Here is a 17,051-nt window from a genome sequence, read left to right on the forward strand (position 1 = left end):
ACAGCTTCCCAACTGGTAAGGCCTAGTGAAGTCTGCAAATAGCTAGAACTCCTGGGCCAGTCACCCTTAGTTACTAGCAGCCTCCTCCTTTTCCCAGTGTGCTGTTCAGATCTTCCCATCTTAACTGTATTGAATTATTTTATATGTTAGGTAGGTATTTGTTAAATGCCTGAAATATTTATAATTTTTTAAAAAACTGAGCTACTAGGAAAGTATTCTCTGAATTTCTTATAGTGACTAAGCTTCAGGCAAAATGAGCTGTGTGGAAAAAAGCCAACTCAGTAACTAGTAGACTGAGGTGAAACAGGCACCCAAAATGATGCCCTTAGTTCACTACAGGCACTGTCAAGAATAAAACTTGTGTGCTAAGCCAATTCTGCCAGTAGAGGCATATGCTGTGAGTAGCTATCGTGAGGTTATGACTTAGTTCATATTCCATAATATTTTTTAGAGATAATAAGTTATGATTTTATGCTGAATATATGATTATGAGTTCTGACTTTATCTCTCTCTCACTTAGCTCTCACTCTGTCTGTGAAAGTCTTTCATATTAAATACATGACTGAGCATCCTTTTAAAATTTTTCCTATTTTGTGCCAGAATAGGATTTTGGTTGGGTTAATTTTTACTTGACATTTGTGGAATCATTCTGAGGTGAGGGATGGCAAAATATGCTGCCCAGTTGAAGGAACAGTGCAGAACATGAAACATTTAGTACAATGGTCCATGAAATGCCAGAGCAACTTTTCTTCCTTCCACTCACAAGGATGCTTTCCAAAATCTCTTTTTGATGTGGTGTCTGCAAAGGGAGGGCCCAGCTCTATGGCAAACCATTAAACGTATCTGCTCTGTGAATACAACTCCTTTAAAATGACCCCTAAAGAATGGCATAGGACACTAACGGTATAGAGCAGTTCTTGGCATGAAACCACCCAAAATGTTACACTCAGATCATCAATATGAGGAGTCAAGTGATGGTTCAAATGTAAAAGGGGGCAGTATAAAGCCTCCTTCCAGATGCTGGGAACTGTTCCAGGTCACAGAACTGCAGCAATACAATGACTATAGATGCATTTTCCAGAAAGGTAATAGATGCCAAAGCTTCCACTGTGTCATTTAGGACTTTACAAATCATGTCTCATTTCCAAGGTCACTAAGACTACACAAGTATTTTTAATATTTATCTCAAAACATTTCTTAAGCAGTGTTTTCTGGAAAGCTTTCTAACTATGATGAAAAGGAGGCAAAATTGACTGATGCTGTGACTAATTTCAGCACTTTTATTCTTGTTTATTAACAATCCTTCAGATGCAGTCAAAATTCCAAAATAATCAAGTATAGCCAAGTGAAAAGTGAGCTTCAGTAGCCTACGTCTAGATGAGTAGGTCTCAAACTTTAGCATGGATTAGAATTAACTGAATGATTTATTAAAAAATAAATTACCAGGCCCCACCTCTGAAGTTTCTGATTCTGCCAAGTCTGGACATTTCTAATAAGTTTCCAGGTGATGAAGATGCTGCTATCATTAGACCAGTTTGAGAACAACTGATCTGGATACTGAGACCCTAAGGAAGGTATTTATCCTCTCTAAACCTCAGTTTACTCCCTGTAAAAAGGGAGTATTCAGAAGATTTATCCGAATGTGTATAAAGAACTTAGTGTATAGTAAAAACGGGTGCTCTAGAAATGGTAACTGTTACTACAATAACTCAAATTCAACTTTAGAATTAAAAAAGTAAGCTAATTTGCCTATATATGGCCTACAAATTACACATATCCTCTTTCACCTACATATCCACCTCCCTCATTTCAGAGAAGATATCAGTTCACTTACAAAGGCTGTGATTACAAAATGAGAAAAAAGAAGCCATTATCTCAGAAGAAATACGCATCAAGGAGCCTAGGGGTTCTGAACAACCATTACGTGAACATTTCTCATAAAACTGTTTGTTTGCGCAGAGCTTGTTGTGTCTGTGTCTGAGGGGGGTCGGGTTGGTTAGGGAACCTTATCCCCTCACACTGAGTAGCAGCAGGGAACGAGGGATTACCACAATGGAACACATGATTTAAATCTTAAAAACTGCCTTTGAAATAATCCTGAACATCAGGATGAAAATGTCAAATTTACAGCGCCCTTTTCTTTCCATTGAACAGTGCTGAAGGGGAAGACAGGGAAGGAAAAGCTGAGATTGGCTGTGATTATTTCAGTCACGAAGCAGCATTTGCCCTTCAAAGTCTTCTCTTTACAAAGTCAACATCTCTTGGGCCCAGTCTTCAAATCAAGTAAAAGGTACCAGCTAGAGGAGAAAAGTGGGCAGAATTGGGGTGGGGACGAGGCAGAAATGGTATAGGCTTAATTTCCTCTTCACCTCCTGGGGTCAAAACTTGTTAGTGTCCTGTAAGCAGCTGGACAGTGGACTAAATGAGATTAGCATTGACCTTCTCCCCCCTCCCACGGACAGCCCCTAACAAATCAATAGCAGTATGTGACATGTGGACTCCACCAGGCACACAGTGCTGAATGGCATATTGTCTGCATCTCCAAGAAGTGCAGAAGTTTTTCTTTTGGTGTGAAATTTCCACACTAAGAAGTTAGTCTGGACAAAAGTTTCTGGCTTAGCATCTGAGCTTTGTAAACTTTCCATTTCTGATTTGAAATAAATAAGGCCCATTTTCTGGAAAGTTATCAACTTCGTATTTCATGATGATGATGATAAAAATATAAACGACAATAGAAGCTAACCTCTATTAAGCACTTATTATGTAGCAAATACTTTTCATTCATGTGAAAACAATCTCCATAACAACGTTATTAGTGAAATAGTATCACCATTCCTATTTTGTAGATGAGGAAACTGAGGCACAGAAAGCTTAGGTAACTTGCCTAAGGAAAGAACACTAACAGGTGGTAGAACCCATGACTCCAGAAGCCCATGACCCTAATCACTCCATAAGCCATAAAGCTTGCCAGAAAAAGGTTAGGGGCCATGAGTAGATGTGGTGAAATCAGACACACAGGGGAGTACTTGAAATCAGACACACAGGGGAGAATATCAATGAGACTATCTGGAAATTCAGGGATGTATGGGGAATTCAAAAATTCAGGTGGAGGCCAGGTGCAGTGGCTTACACCTATAATCCCAGCAATTTGGGAGGCCAAGGCAGGAGGATCATTTGAAGCCAGGAGTTTGAGACCAGTCTGGGTAACATAGTGAGACCCCATCTCTGCAAAATAACAAAAAATTAGCCAGGTGAGTTGACATACACCTGTAGTCCTACTCATTGATGAAGCTGAAGTGGGAGGATAGCTTGAGCCCAAGAGCTCCAGGTTGCAATGAGCTATGATCACGCTACTACATTCCAGCCTGGGTGACAGAGAATGAGATCCTGTCTCTTATTTTAAAAAAAAAAAAAAAAAAGTGAGCCGGGCGCGGTGGCTCACGCCTGTAATCCTAGCACTCTGGGAGGCTGAGGCGGGAGGATTGCTCGAGGTCAGGAGTTCGAAACCAGCCTGAGCAAGAGCGAGACCCCGTCTCTACTATAAATAGAAAGAAATTAATTGGCCAACTAATATACATATAAAAAATTAGCCGGGCATGGTGGCGCATGCCTGTAGTCCCAGCTAATCAGGAGGCTGAGGCAGCAGGATTGCTTGAGCCCAGGAGTTTGAGGTTGCTGTGAGCTAGGCTGACACCACGGCACTCACTCTAGCCTGGGCAACAAGCGAGACTCTGTCTCAATAAAAAAAAAAAAAAAAAAGTGCAGGTGGCTCAGGGATGGTAGAGAAGACCCTTTGTGGGAGAAATAAGGACCTTTGAGATACAGGTTCCAAAATGACCCTGCTTCAGACATTGTGTGGTCTTAAGCAAGTATTTTAATTTCTCAGAATTTCAGTTCCCTAATGTGGAAAAATGGATTGATGTGAAGATTACGTTGCCTAAATTCTTCACAAAGTGCTATGACAATGTCAGCTCTTACTGTTTTATGGCATGTCAGCAATTTCTAGACAGGGTAGACAGGGGGAATCATGTAGGGGAAGAATCCCTGAGGGGAAGTCTGACAGAGGGAGGCAGAACCCACTCAGGACACTGAAAAATGCTACACAGAACACTGGCTCCTCCTCCCTACCAGGGGCATCTAGTTACTTCATTTCACTGTCAACAGTCATGCCTAGAGCTTGACTGTGCGCATCTCTACATTGTAATATTTTAATACAGGGCTTCAAAATACTATGGAATTTCATTCTGCATCCCCCATGCTAGAAAATTTTCCTGTAAGCCAAGGGAGATTTCAGCCACTCCATGAAGCACTGTGTAGATGCTTCTATATCTTAACATTTTCCAAAATGGTCTGATAGATGCATCAGTCCATACATCCATCCCCCCAACCGCCTGTCCAATGTTTATTGAGCACCTACAATGGTGCAGTCACTGCATTAAAGCTGGAGATAAAAGACAATCTCCTTTGACCAGTGCCTTTATCTCAGTCTCGGTCTAGCACTACAAAACGGGACGTGCAAAGCATTTGAGGAGTACAGGATGATGACCAAGCCTTATTCTCACTCTGGAACAAATCCCCAGGATTCTCTCCCACCCTCTTTTATGGTCTTCAAAGTTAGCTTCTCTTTGAATACTGATTTTCAAGGACTATTCCATATTTGAAGATTAATTTAGGAAAATCAACCTCTTGATAATATTAGATCTTCCTATTAAGGGATGGCTTTCTGTTAATTCAGTGCTTCTTTAAAACATGCTATTTTTTATTAAGTAAAATCTAGATTACTAGGTCACTATCTCATGGGTCCCTTTTAAATAAAGCATATAGGAAGCAAACAATGGATAATAATAAGATAAGAAAAGAAAACAAATCAAATCCTGAAAAGCAAAAATTTTCCCTATACCTTATCTCCCTTTCCAGAGCTTTCCATTCCAAATCCTATTCAATCGATCAATTAATATGTAAAGAATACTCACTCAGGGCTGTCTGGATATCCTTTTCCCCATTTTTCACTTCTGTCAAAAATCCCTTCAAAAATTTGAGACCTCTAAAACAAAAAAAAAAGAGGAAAAAATATTATTTTCAAAGTTTATTTATGTTGAATGAGTACCAAAAAATGGCAGACACCAGCTTCAATTTCAGTAATACCTTGGGCTCAGCAGTAAACAGGCCAAATTACATGGTAGTCCGTCCTCAGCTTCTCCCGTCACTTCCTTTTAGCTTGCTCTGGACCCTTCCCCAGCCCCTTCTGATATACCTAAAGCAGTGGTTTTCAAAATGTGGTCCCAAGACCAGTGGATCCAGCACATTGCTGGGAATTTGTTAGAAATGCAAATTCTGGTGCCATACCCCAGACTTCCTGAATCAGAAACTCTTATTTTTTAACAAGCTCTCCAAATGATTCTGATAACATCAAAGATGGACAGCGACTAATTTAAAGAAAAACCAGTTCACTTTACTGTCCTTTAATATTCCTATCTTATATATACTATTAATATTAACAACATTTATCACCATAAAGATGAAGGCAAAAAAAATAAATAAAGTTGGTGTTCTATTCATCAGGCCTTTTAGAAGAGGCTAAACAATTCAGTCAGATCCTTCATTAGGAATTAGTCTCCTTTACATAACAATTATTTTGGTGGTAACATGTCAATTAAGCTGGATTGTAACTGCTGCCCCACCCCATCAGCCTTACCTCTTCAGCCATAAGAGGGCTTCAGTAGCTGAGTTCCTAACCTGGGCCACATCTGCCTCTACTTCGTGCAGCACTATCTTCTGGAGAGTGGTAAACTCGTCCTTGTTGGTTATATACTTCTGATTTACTTTCTGGAGAAAAAGAAAGGAAAGAACCTAAGTTAAAAATGCTAAAGTTGGAGGAGGGCCAAGATGGCAGACTAGAAGCTGTCTGCACACAAGGCTCTCAAGGAGAGGATCGAAATTGCAAGTAGATATTCATCTTCACATGGATCATCTGAGAAAGAGCACTGGGAATCAATAGAGAGGTGACTGGAAGCACCCAAAATGAAGGAGAGGGAAGTGGGGCCACCCACTCAGCAGGATCAGAGGTATTCAGGGAAAGGGCCTGCATGGGGAGAAGGGACAGAGGAGAGAAACCTGTGGTGCCACAGTTCCCCTGCAGACATTCCACCTGGAACTGCGGGAGGGCCACTCCACTGAAGCAGGCCACTGGGAGCAGACTGGAGATTGTGCAATGGCATTGCTCTGGAGAGAAGGCACAGTGGGGTCCCACTGCTATGAACCCTAGGCACTGAGGTTGGCATTGTTTTGAGGTCCCAACCCCAGAACACTGTAGCTACCTGGGGGGCAGAGCCATTGCAGCCACCTCCCTGTATCCCGTCAGGCTGGGGAGGGAACAGGGAGGCTGGGTACTCTTGTGAGCCTTATGGGTGGATGCCATGCACCCCCGCCATGCCAGGGGACCTGGGAAGAGTAGGTGCCCAAGGACTCGATGCCTGCTGCCACTGCCTGGGCAGCCCCATCCAACCACAGTTGCTGCAGGAACTGGACAGAGAATGGGCCCAGAGCCTGGGCACCTGTCACTATAGTCTGAGTGGTGATGTCACCATGGATGGATTTGGGCAGGGCAAATGCTTGCTGCTGCATGCCAACCCCTGCCATAGCTGTGGATATGGGCAAGGGGAGTGCTCATGCCATGGGTACTGACCACCCATGACAACCCCATGAGAACAGGAAGATGCAGGAGAGTAACAGTATTAAAGGCTCACAATGTAGCCACCCCTCTCCTGCCTGGTCAATCTTCCACAGTAAGACTCAAGCAGTCCTTCCAGGGACCTCTCCCTCTCTTCACTAAGCAGAAAAGAACAGCTGTATTGCAAAGCTATCTATCTTGAGCCAAGAGAAGAGGTTTCAGATGAGAAGGAACCAGCATAAAAATTCTAGCAACATGAAAACAACAGGCTGTTTTGACACCCCCAAAGGATCATAATAGCTCTCTAGCAATGGACTCCAACCAAAATGAAATGGTTAAAGTGTCAAATATGGAAGTCAGAATAGGGATGGTAAGTAAAATCAATGGGATTAATAAGAAGGTTGAAAACCAACACAAAGAAACAAACAAAAAAATAACTTAGGACATGAATGAAAAATTCACTAAAGAGATAGATAGTGTAACGAAAAATATAACAGAATTTCTAGAAATGAGTCATTTAGGGAATGTGGAAATATAGTAGAAAAGTTTTAAAAAGAGACTAGACCAAGCAAAATTTCAAAACTTGGAGACAATGCTTTTGAACTAACCCATCAAATATACTGAAAAAAGAATCAAGCAGAATGAACAAAGTCTCCTAGAAATATGGGATTATGCAAAGTAAACAAATATAAGAATCATAGGTATCCCTGAGGGAGAAAAAAAATGACAAAGCAAAAAGCATGAAAAACACCTATTTGAGGGAATAATTGAGCAAAACGTTCCTGGTATTGCTAGAGATTTAGACATCCAGATACAAGCAGCTCAATAAACAACTGGGAGATTTATGGCAAATAGAATATCACCAAGGCACATAGTATCAGTCCGGCCAAAATCAAAGTAAAGGAGAAAATCCCACAAACTGTGAGATGAAAGCATTAACTAACTTACAAAAGAAAACTCAACAGACTAACAGCAGACTTCTCGGCAGAAACCTTACAAGCCAGAAGGGACTGGGGTCCCATTTTTACTCTTCTTAAGCAGAATAACTGCCAGCCAAGAATTTTTTATCCTGCAAAACCAAGTTTCACAAATAAAGGAGAAATAAAGTCTTTCCCAGACAAGCAAACACTAAGGGAATTTGTCACCAATGGACCTGCCCTACAAGATATGATTAAAAGAACTCTGTACATGGAACAGAACAATCAATACCCACCAGTGAAATAACACCTGAAAGTTAAAACTCACAGCTTTTATAAAACAGAAACACAAGGGAGAAAACAAAGCAACTAGGTAACAGTAAACATGATAAACAAACAAGTATCTCTCATGTCAGCACTATCACTTAACATAAATAATCATCGTGCTCCACTTAAAAGATATAGATTGGCTGAACGGGATTAAAAAAACACAATCCAAATATATGCTGTCTCTAAGAAACCCATTTAATTCCTAAAGATTCTCATAGACTCAAAATAAAGGGGTGGAGAAAATATTCCACACAAATGGAAACCAAAAGCAAGCAGGAGTAGCTATTCTTATATCAGATAAAATAGACTTTAAATCAACAATGGCTAAAGAAAGACAATCATTATGTTAAAAAATAATGATAAAGTGAACAATTCAACAAGAAGATATAACAATCCTAAATATATGTGGACTTAACCCAGGAGCTCCCAGGTACAAAAAACAAAGTCTGTCTACTAGATCTAAGCAAGGAAATAAACAGCAACTTCATAATAGCTGGAGACTTCAACAGTCTACTGACAGAACTGGACAGATCATTGAGGCAGAAAACCAACAAAGAAACACTGGACATAAATGGGATTCTAGAACAAATGGACTTAACAGACATTTTCAGGACATTCTACTCACAAACTGCAGAATATACATTCTTCTCATCAGCACATGGGACATTTTCTAAGAGAAATTATATGTTAGGCCACAAAACAAGTTTCAGTAAATTCAAAAAAATCAAAATCATACCATATATCTTCTCAGACCACAGTGGAATAAAACTAGAAATCAATTCCAAGGAGGAACTGCCCAACTACACAAAAATACTAAAACTAAACAACCTGCTGCTGAACAATCCTTGGGTCAACCAAAATGGAAATCAAAAGATTCTTCAAGTTGAATGAGAAAGATGACACAAGCTTCCAAAATCTCTGGGATACAACAAAAGCACTGCTAAGAGAGTTTATAGCCTTAAATCCCTACATCAAAAAGACAGAAAGATCACAAATTAACAGCTTAATGTCACACCTCAAGGAACTAGAAAAACACACTAAACCAAAGCTAGTAGAATAAAAGAAATAATAAAGATTAGAGCAGAACAAAAGAAAATGGAAACAAACAAAAAGTGCAAAGGATCAACAAAACAAAAAGTTAGTTCTTTGAAAAAGTAAACAAAATCCATAGAAGACTAACTAGATTAACTAGAAACAGAAAAGACTCAAATAAGCTCAATAAGAAATGAAAAAGGAAACACTACAACTGATTCCATAGAAATACAAAATATCATCTGTGACTACTATAAAAACCTCTACACAAACTAGAAAATCTAGAGAAAATGGATAAATTTTAGGAAATGCACAACTTCCCAACCGAAATGTGAAGCAAAATCAAAACAGTAATAAAAAATCTCCCAACAAAAAAAGCCCAGGGCCAGATGGATTCACAAATTCCATGAGACCTACAAAAAACTGGCACCTATCCTACTAAAACCATTTTATACATGGAAGAGGGGGGAATCCTCCCTAACTCATTCTATGTAGCCAGTATCATCTTGAGACCAAAGCCAGGACAGGATGCAAGAAAAAAAAAACTACAGACTAATATCCCTCGTGAACACAGATGCAAATCTTCAACAAAATACTAGAAAACTGAATCCAACAGCACATCAAAAAGATAATTCTCCATGATCAAGTAGATTTCATTCTAGGGATGCAAGGATGGTTCAATATACACAAATCAATAAATGTGATACACTACATAAACAGAATTAAAAACAAAAACCATACAATCACCTCAATAGATGCAGAAAAAGCATTCAATAAGATTCAGCACCACTTATGATAAAAACCCTCAACCAACTAGGCACAGAAGGAACACACTTCAAAATAATAAAAGCTATATATGAGCCAGGCACGCCTGTAATCCTAGCACTCTGGGAGACCGAACTGGGTAAATTGTTTGAGTTTAGGAGTTCGAAACCAGCATGAGTAAGAGTGAGATCCTGTCTCTCCTAAAAATAGAAAGAAATTAATTGGCTAAAAATTAATTAACTAAAAATATATAGAAAAAATTAGCCGGGCCATGGTGGCACATGCCTGTAGTCCCACCTATTCAAGAGGCTGAGGCAGTAGGATAGCTTGAGCCTAGGAGTTTGAGGTTGCTGTGAGCTAGGCTGATGCCATGGCACTCTAGCCAGGGCAACAGAGTGAGACTCTGTCTCAAAAAAAAAAAAAAAAAAAAAAAAAGCTATATATGACAAACTCACAGCCAACATCATACAGAATGGGGAAAAATTAAAAGCAATCCCCCTAAGAACCAGAATAAGACAAGAATTCCCACTTTCACCACTTCTATCCAACATAGTACTTGAAGTGCTAGGCAGAGCAATCAGGCAAGAAATAAAGAAAGAAATAAAAGATAATCCAAATTGGGAAAGAAGAGGTCAAACTATCCTTATCTGCCATCAATATGATCTTACATCTAGGAAACCATAAAGACTCCACCAAAAGACTCCTAAAATTGATAAATAAATTCAGTAAAGTATCAGGTTACAAAACTAATATACACAAATTAGTAGCATTTTTATATACTAATAACAGTCAAACAGAGTCACATCAAGAACTCAATACCGGCCGGGCGCAGTGGCTCACGCCTGTAATCCTAGCACTCTGGGAGGCCGAGGCAGGCAGATTGCTTGAGGTCAGGAGTTCAAAACCAGCCTGAGCAAGAGCGAGACCCCATCTCTACTATAAATAGAAAGAAATTAATCGGCCAACTAATATATATAGAAAAAATTAGCTGGTCATGGTGGCACATGCCTGTAGTCCCAGCTACTTGGGAGGCTGAGGCAGGAGGATTGCTTGAGCTCAGGAGATTGAGGTTGCTGTGAGCTAGGCTGATGCCACAGCACTTACTCTAGCCTGGGCAACAAAGCGAGACTCTGTCTCAAAAAAAAAAAAAAAAAAAAAAAAAACTCAATACCATCTATAATAGCTGCAAAGAAATAAAATACCTTGGAATATACTTAACCAAAGAGGTGAAAGATCTCTACAAAGACAACTACAAAACACTGATGAAAGAAATCATAGATGACACAAACAAATGGAAAAATAACCCATGCTCATGATTGAAACCATCAACATCGTTCAAAAGTCTATACTGCCCAACATGATTTACAGATTCAATGTGATTCCTGTTAAAATACCAATGTCATACAGATCTAGAAAAAAATAATCCTAAACTTCATATGCAACCAAAAAAGAGCCTGAATAGCTAAAACAATGCTAAGCAAAAAGTACAAATCTGGAGGCATCACATTACTTGATTTCAAATTATACTGTAAGGATATGGTAACCAAAACAGCATGGTAATGATATAAAGGTAAACATACAGACCAATGGAGCGGAATAGAGAATCCAGAAATAAAGTCATTTTCAACAAAGTAGACAAAAACATACACTGAATAAAGGACACCATATTCAATAAATGATGCTGGGAAACTGGATAGCCACATGTAGAAGAATGAAACTGGATTCCTATCTCTCACCATATATAAAAATTAACTCAAGATGGAATAAATTCTTACATGTAAGACCTGAAACCATAAAAGTTCTAGAAGAAAACATAGGAAAAACTTTTTTGGACATTGGCCTAGGCAAAGAATTTATGACTAAGACCCCAAAAGCAAATACAGCAACAACAAAAATAAATAAATGGTACTTAACTAAATGAAAAAGTTTCTGCATAGCAAAGGAAATAATCAACAGAGTAAACAACCTACTAAATGGGAGAAAATATTCCCAAAGTATACATTTAACAAAGGGCTAATATCCAGAATCTACAAAGAACTGAAACAAATCAGTAAGAAGAAAATCAAATAACCCCATCAAAAAGTGAGCAAAAGACATGAACAGATTTTTCTGAAAAGATAGACAAATGGCCATAAAACATATGAAAAAATTGTCAATATCACTAATCACCAGGGAAATGCAAAGTAAAACCACAATGAGATACTACCTCACCCCTCAGAATAATGGCCATCAGAATGGCCACTATTAAAAAGTCAAAAAACAATAGGTGTTGGCATGGATGCTGCCAAAGGGAATGCTTATACATTGTTGGTGGGAATGTAAACTAGCATAATCTCTAAAGAAAATAGTATGGAGATTCCTCAAAGAACTAAAAGTAGACCTACCATTCAATACAGTAATCCCACTACTCAGTATCTACCTAAAGGAAAAGAAGCCATTTTATTAAACAAAACAAAACAAAACAAAACAAAACAAAAACCTGTACTCAAATGTTTATTGCAACACAATTCACAATAGGAAAGATATGAAATCAGCCTAAGTATCCAGCAACAGATGAGTGGATAAAGAAAATGTGGCATATATATACCATGGAGTACTACTCAGTTATAAAAAAGAATGAAATAATCTTTTGCAGCAACTTGGATGGAACTGGAGATCATTATCCTAAGTATCTCAGGAATAGAAAAGCAAATACCACACGTTCTCACTTAGAAGTGGGAGCTAAATGAGTGGTATATATGGTCATAAACTGAGATATAATGCACATTGAAAACTAAGAAGGTGGGAGGATGGGAGATAGATGAGGGATAAAAATCCACCTATTGAGTACAAAGTACACTATTCTGGTGACAGATACACTGAAAGCCCTAACTTCAGAATGAATTATGTAATCCATTCACTTAAAAAAAAACAACACTTGTACTCTTAAATCTATTGAAATATTTAAAATGACAAAGTTATCAAGTAAATCAGTATAGTATTGAGACAAGTTTGGCAAGCAGGCCTCCAAGAAACCAAAATAATTTGCTTCTTTGTTTTCAAGGTAATGTGGTTTTATGTGTGAAAATTCTGAGGCTTCTGCTAATATTAAATAGTTTCAAGGTTTTAAAGTTTTGTTCTTAAAGTATTTTTTTCTGCCTCAGAACCTCTCTCATAGCTGTCTTTGGCAGATACTTTTCATTGTAAGTATAAAATCAATGATCATTTGTTCAAATGAGATATCATGTAACTATTCTATCCAAATAAAGATATATCTAAAATATATATCTTTTATATAAAGATATATCTATATATCTATAAGAATTCCTTGCACTGCTTCCTTAAAGAGGAGTATCCAATGACAAAGGAAACAGATTTTTATTGAGTACTATGAGCTCAAGTAGGTAATTCAATGTACATGTAAAAGGGACCCAAGGTTGACCACTGATAGCTATTTTCACTATCTAATATATCTTTTGGAAAAATGTAACTTTTCATTGTTAAAACTTTAAAAAGCACAAAATCAGTGTTAACATAAGAGTGAAACTCTACTGATACATGCTCTGGGCATGAAAAGGAAATCCTGGTTTCATCTGCAAAATTAATATTCCATTCTCCCACAAGCTTGCCACTAGCATGTATAATAATAAAGGCTTAGTAATTCCCTTACTGAGCTTTCAGAATGTAAGAAGAAAGATATTTGCTCTCTGAAAGAGCTGTGTGTGATACACCATTCACCTTTTAATTTACTCTTGTCAAACACAAAAATATAGAGAATGTTTTTCTTTATTTAAAGTTTCCACAGAGACAAGCCAGCATACTCACCTTAATATTTCCAACGAGATCCATCTTAACAGGAGCAAATACCGTAGGGCCAAGTTTGTCTAGAAGAAAGGAAAGGATCAAAACATTTTTAAAAAAGCAATGTTTTCAAGTGGAAAATATTTTTTATATCAACAATAAATTTAGCAGACCATTTCCCTAACATTTTAATTCTTGCTTCCAAAGCACTTATAAACATAAGCTTCAAAAGCTTCCCAGGATACTGTTATCACCTTGCTCTATTACACTACTCTGAGGTGAGGAACTATAATGAGATCCTAAGTGGCAAGTAAGATGAAAATTATCTTATAAATTTAGAATATATATTGTAATCCTTACAGCTGAATTGTCCAATATGGTAGCCACCAGATATGCAGCTATTTAGCATTTACAATGTGGCTAGTCCAAACTGAAATGTACTGCAAGTATAAAATACAGACAAGATTTTTTTTTTTTTTTTTTTTTTTGAGACAGAGTCTCGCTTTGTTGCCCAGGCTAGAGTGAGTGCCGTGGCGTCAGCCTAGCTCACAGCAACCTCAAACTCCTGGGCTCGAGTGATCCTTCTGCCTCAGCCTCCCGAGTAGCTGGGACTACAGGCATGCGCCACCATGCCCGGCTAATTTTTTTTATATATATATCAGTTGGCCAATTAATTTCTTTCTATTTATAGTAGAGACGGGGTCTCGCTCTTGCTCAGGCTGGTTTTGAACTCCTGACCTTGAGCAATCCACCCGCCTCGGCCTCCCAAGAGCTAGGATTACAGGCGTGAGCCATAGCGCCCGGCCTACAGACAAGATTTTGAAGACTTAGTACCAAAAAGAGAATATAAAATATCTCACTGATGATTTTTTATATGGATTTACATCTTGAGATGATATTTTGGCTATATTAGGTTAAATAAAATATATTAAAATTAATTGTAATGTGCCTATTGGAAAACTTGAAATTACATATGCAGTTCAAATAGTTCTGTTGGGCAAGAGCAGTAACTAAAAAATAAAACAAAGAGGTACAGCTAAAAAGCCAAAAGAGAAAACATAGTGGAATTCTAATCAAAAATACTTGACTGATCTAAAAGATAGCCAGGAACAAAGACAGGTAGCTAAAAAGCTAAAAGAGGAAATAAAAAAAACCCTAAAAAATAACTGATTAATTGGCTAAAAGTCAAGAAAGGAGTAAAAAAGGGAATAAGGAACAGGTAAGAAAAATAGAAAATAAGTAGTAAGATGATAATTCACTATCTTGCTATATGAATTTAATTTAATTCACATAGCAAGATAGTGAATTAAATTCACCCAAATAATGTATTCACTATGTTAATAAATTACAGAAAAAACATTATGATTTCAATAAACACAGAAAAAGCAATTTATAAAATGAACTCTTTCATGATTATAAAAACAACTCTCAGCATCAACTGTATCTACAGGCTTACAGGCTAATAATGAATGATTAGAAAATGAAATAAAACACTTTTTACAATAGCTTTAAAAACCGCAAAATTCTAATTAAGATCGCTACACTAAAAACTGTATAAAACATTGTTGAGAAAAAATAAAGATGACTTAAGGAGAGATATAACATGCTCATGAATTGGAAGACTCCATGTTTCATAAGATGTCAATTTTCTCCTAATTGGTTGACAGATAGAATGTTATCTTAACCAAAAACCAAAAGGCTTTTGAATAGAAATTAAAAAGCTAAAATTTACATGGACACGGAAAAGACCTAGAATTTCCAAAACAATCTTGAAAAAGAACAACACTGGAAGACTTACATTATCTGATTTCAAGCCTTATAGTAATTAAGGAACTGTGGTACTGGCATAAGAAAAACAGATCATTGGAACAGAAGAGAGAGTCCAGATAGAACCAACCACATTGTCAGGGTTGATTTTTTGAGGGATGTCCCTGTTCCTTGGCTCCTGGCTTGGAGGAATCACAAGCCAGGTGGGTGTGATGGAGTGATGACAGACAAGCAACTTACACAAGCAGCTTTTATTGCAGGCTTTTCAGCACAGAAATAGAAAGCAAAAGAACATAACTTCCAGGGGTTGCATGACAATTATAAACTGTCATAGGCACTGGTGGGTGTGATTTTTACAATGCTAATGTATGTTAATAGGGAAAAGGTTACCTTTGGATATGAGCTCCTAGTTTCTGCACATGCTCATGGCCAGGAAAAGTCCCTAATTGCAAATTCCTGCTCTTGTGGGTTAGCTTCTAAATGCTCATTGGCCTCTTCATTTTTGCCCCACCTTTTCCTGTGGTTAACTCTGCCCACCTACATCTGTCCCTAACACACATTGTAAGGCCAACTGATTTTCAACAAAGCTGCCAAAGCAATGTAAAAGGGGAAGAATGTTTTTTTGGCAAATGGTTCTTGAGCAACCAGACATCATGAGATAAAAAACAACAAAAACAACCACCTCAACCCCCTACCTCACACCACATACCCAAAATAATTCCATATGGATCATAAGCATATATGTAAATATTAGACGGGTCTTGAAGAAAACACAGGATAATATCTTCATGATCTTTGGGGTAAGAAAAGATTTTTTAGGACACTCAAAGCACTAACTATAGAAGAATAAGTTGAACTCCATCAGAATTAAAACCTTCTGCTTTTCAAAAGGCATCAATAAGAAAAGGAGGGAAGTCATAGTCTGGGAAAACTATTCACAGTGTGTATGTCTACAATAAAATTTTATTCAGAATACATAAAGAATGCTCATAACTCAAGAGTAAAAAGAAAACCAAATTCTATGAATAGGATAGACTTTAACAGACACTTTACAATGGAAAATATAGCAATGGTCAATAGTTACATGGGAAAGTGCTCAACATCATTAGTCATCTCAGAAATGTAAATTAAAGTCACAATGAAATACCACTAAACATGCATAGGAATAGCCAAAACCAAAAATACTGACATCAACAAATGCTAGTAAAGATGTGAAGCAACTATAATACGCATACTAGGAAGTAATTTGTGCAACTACTCTGTAAACTGTCTGGCAGTTGATTATAAAGTTAAACTATGGGCCAGGCGCGGTGGCTCACGCCTGTAATCCTAACACTCTGGGAGGCCGAGGTGGGCAGATTGCTCAAAGTCAGGAGTTCGAAACCACCCTGAGCAAGAGTGAGATCCCGTCTCCACTATAAATATAAAGAAATTAATTGGCAACTAATATATATAGAAAAAATTAGCCAGGCATGGTGGTGCATGCCTGTAGTCCCAGCTACTAGTGAGGCTAAGGCAGGAGGATTGCTGGAGCCCAGGAGTTTGAGGTTGCTTTGAGCGAGGCTGACGCCAGGGCACTCACTCTAGCCTGGGCAACAAAGTGAGACTCTGTCTCAAAAAAAAAGTTCAACTATGAACCAGCAATTCCAGTCCTAAGTATTTACTCAAAAGCTATGAAAACATATGTCCTCAGACATGAAAATGTTCAGAGTAACCTCATTTATAATAACCCCAAACTAGGAACTACCCAAATATCCATCAATAGAAGAATGAATTAAAAAACTGTGGTA

General features: G+C 37.9%; 1 protein-coding gene across 2 annotated transcripts in view; it reads right to left on the reverse strand.

The window, feature by feature from the left end:
• PLEKHA8 (pleckstrin homology domain containing A8) overlaps positions 1 to 17,051 on the reverse strand; it is a 60,627-nt gene that overhangs the window by 14,375 nt on the left and 29,201 nt on the right. For both annotated transcript variants that reach the window (XM_076006335.1, XM_076006336.1), the window contains exons 10-12: positions 13,519 to 13,577; positions 5,696 to 5,826; positions 4,974 to 5,044 (exon numbers count right to left, since the gene is read on the reverse strand). In XM_076006335.1, coding sequence (XP_075862450.1) covers positions 4,974 to 5,044; positions 5,696 to 5,826; positions 13,519 to 13,577 — 261 coding nt within the window. The remainder of the gene's footprint in view (positions 1 to 4,973; positions 5,045 to 5,695; positions 5,827 to 13,518; positions 13,578 to 17,051) is intronic.

The sequence above is a fragment of the Microcebus murinus genome, chromosome 9 (genome assembly GCF_040939455.1).
Source record: "Microcebus murinus isolate Inina chromosome 9, M.murinus_Inina_mat1.0, whole genome shotgun sequence".
Taxonomy (NCBI): domain Eukaryota; kingdom Metazoa; phylum Chordata; class Mammalia; order Primates; family Cheirogaleidae; genus Microcebus; species Microcebus murinus.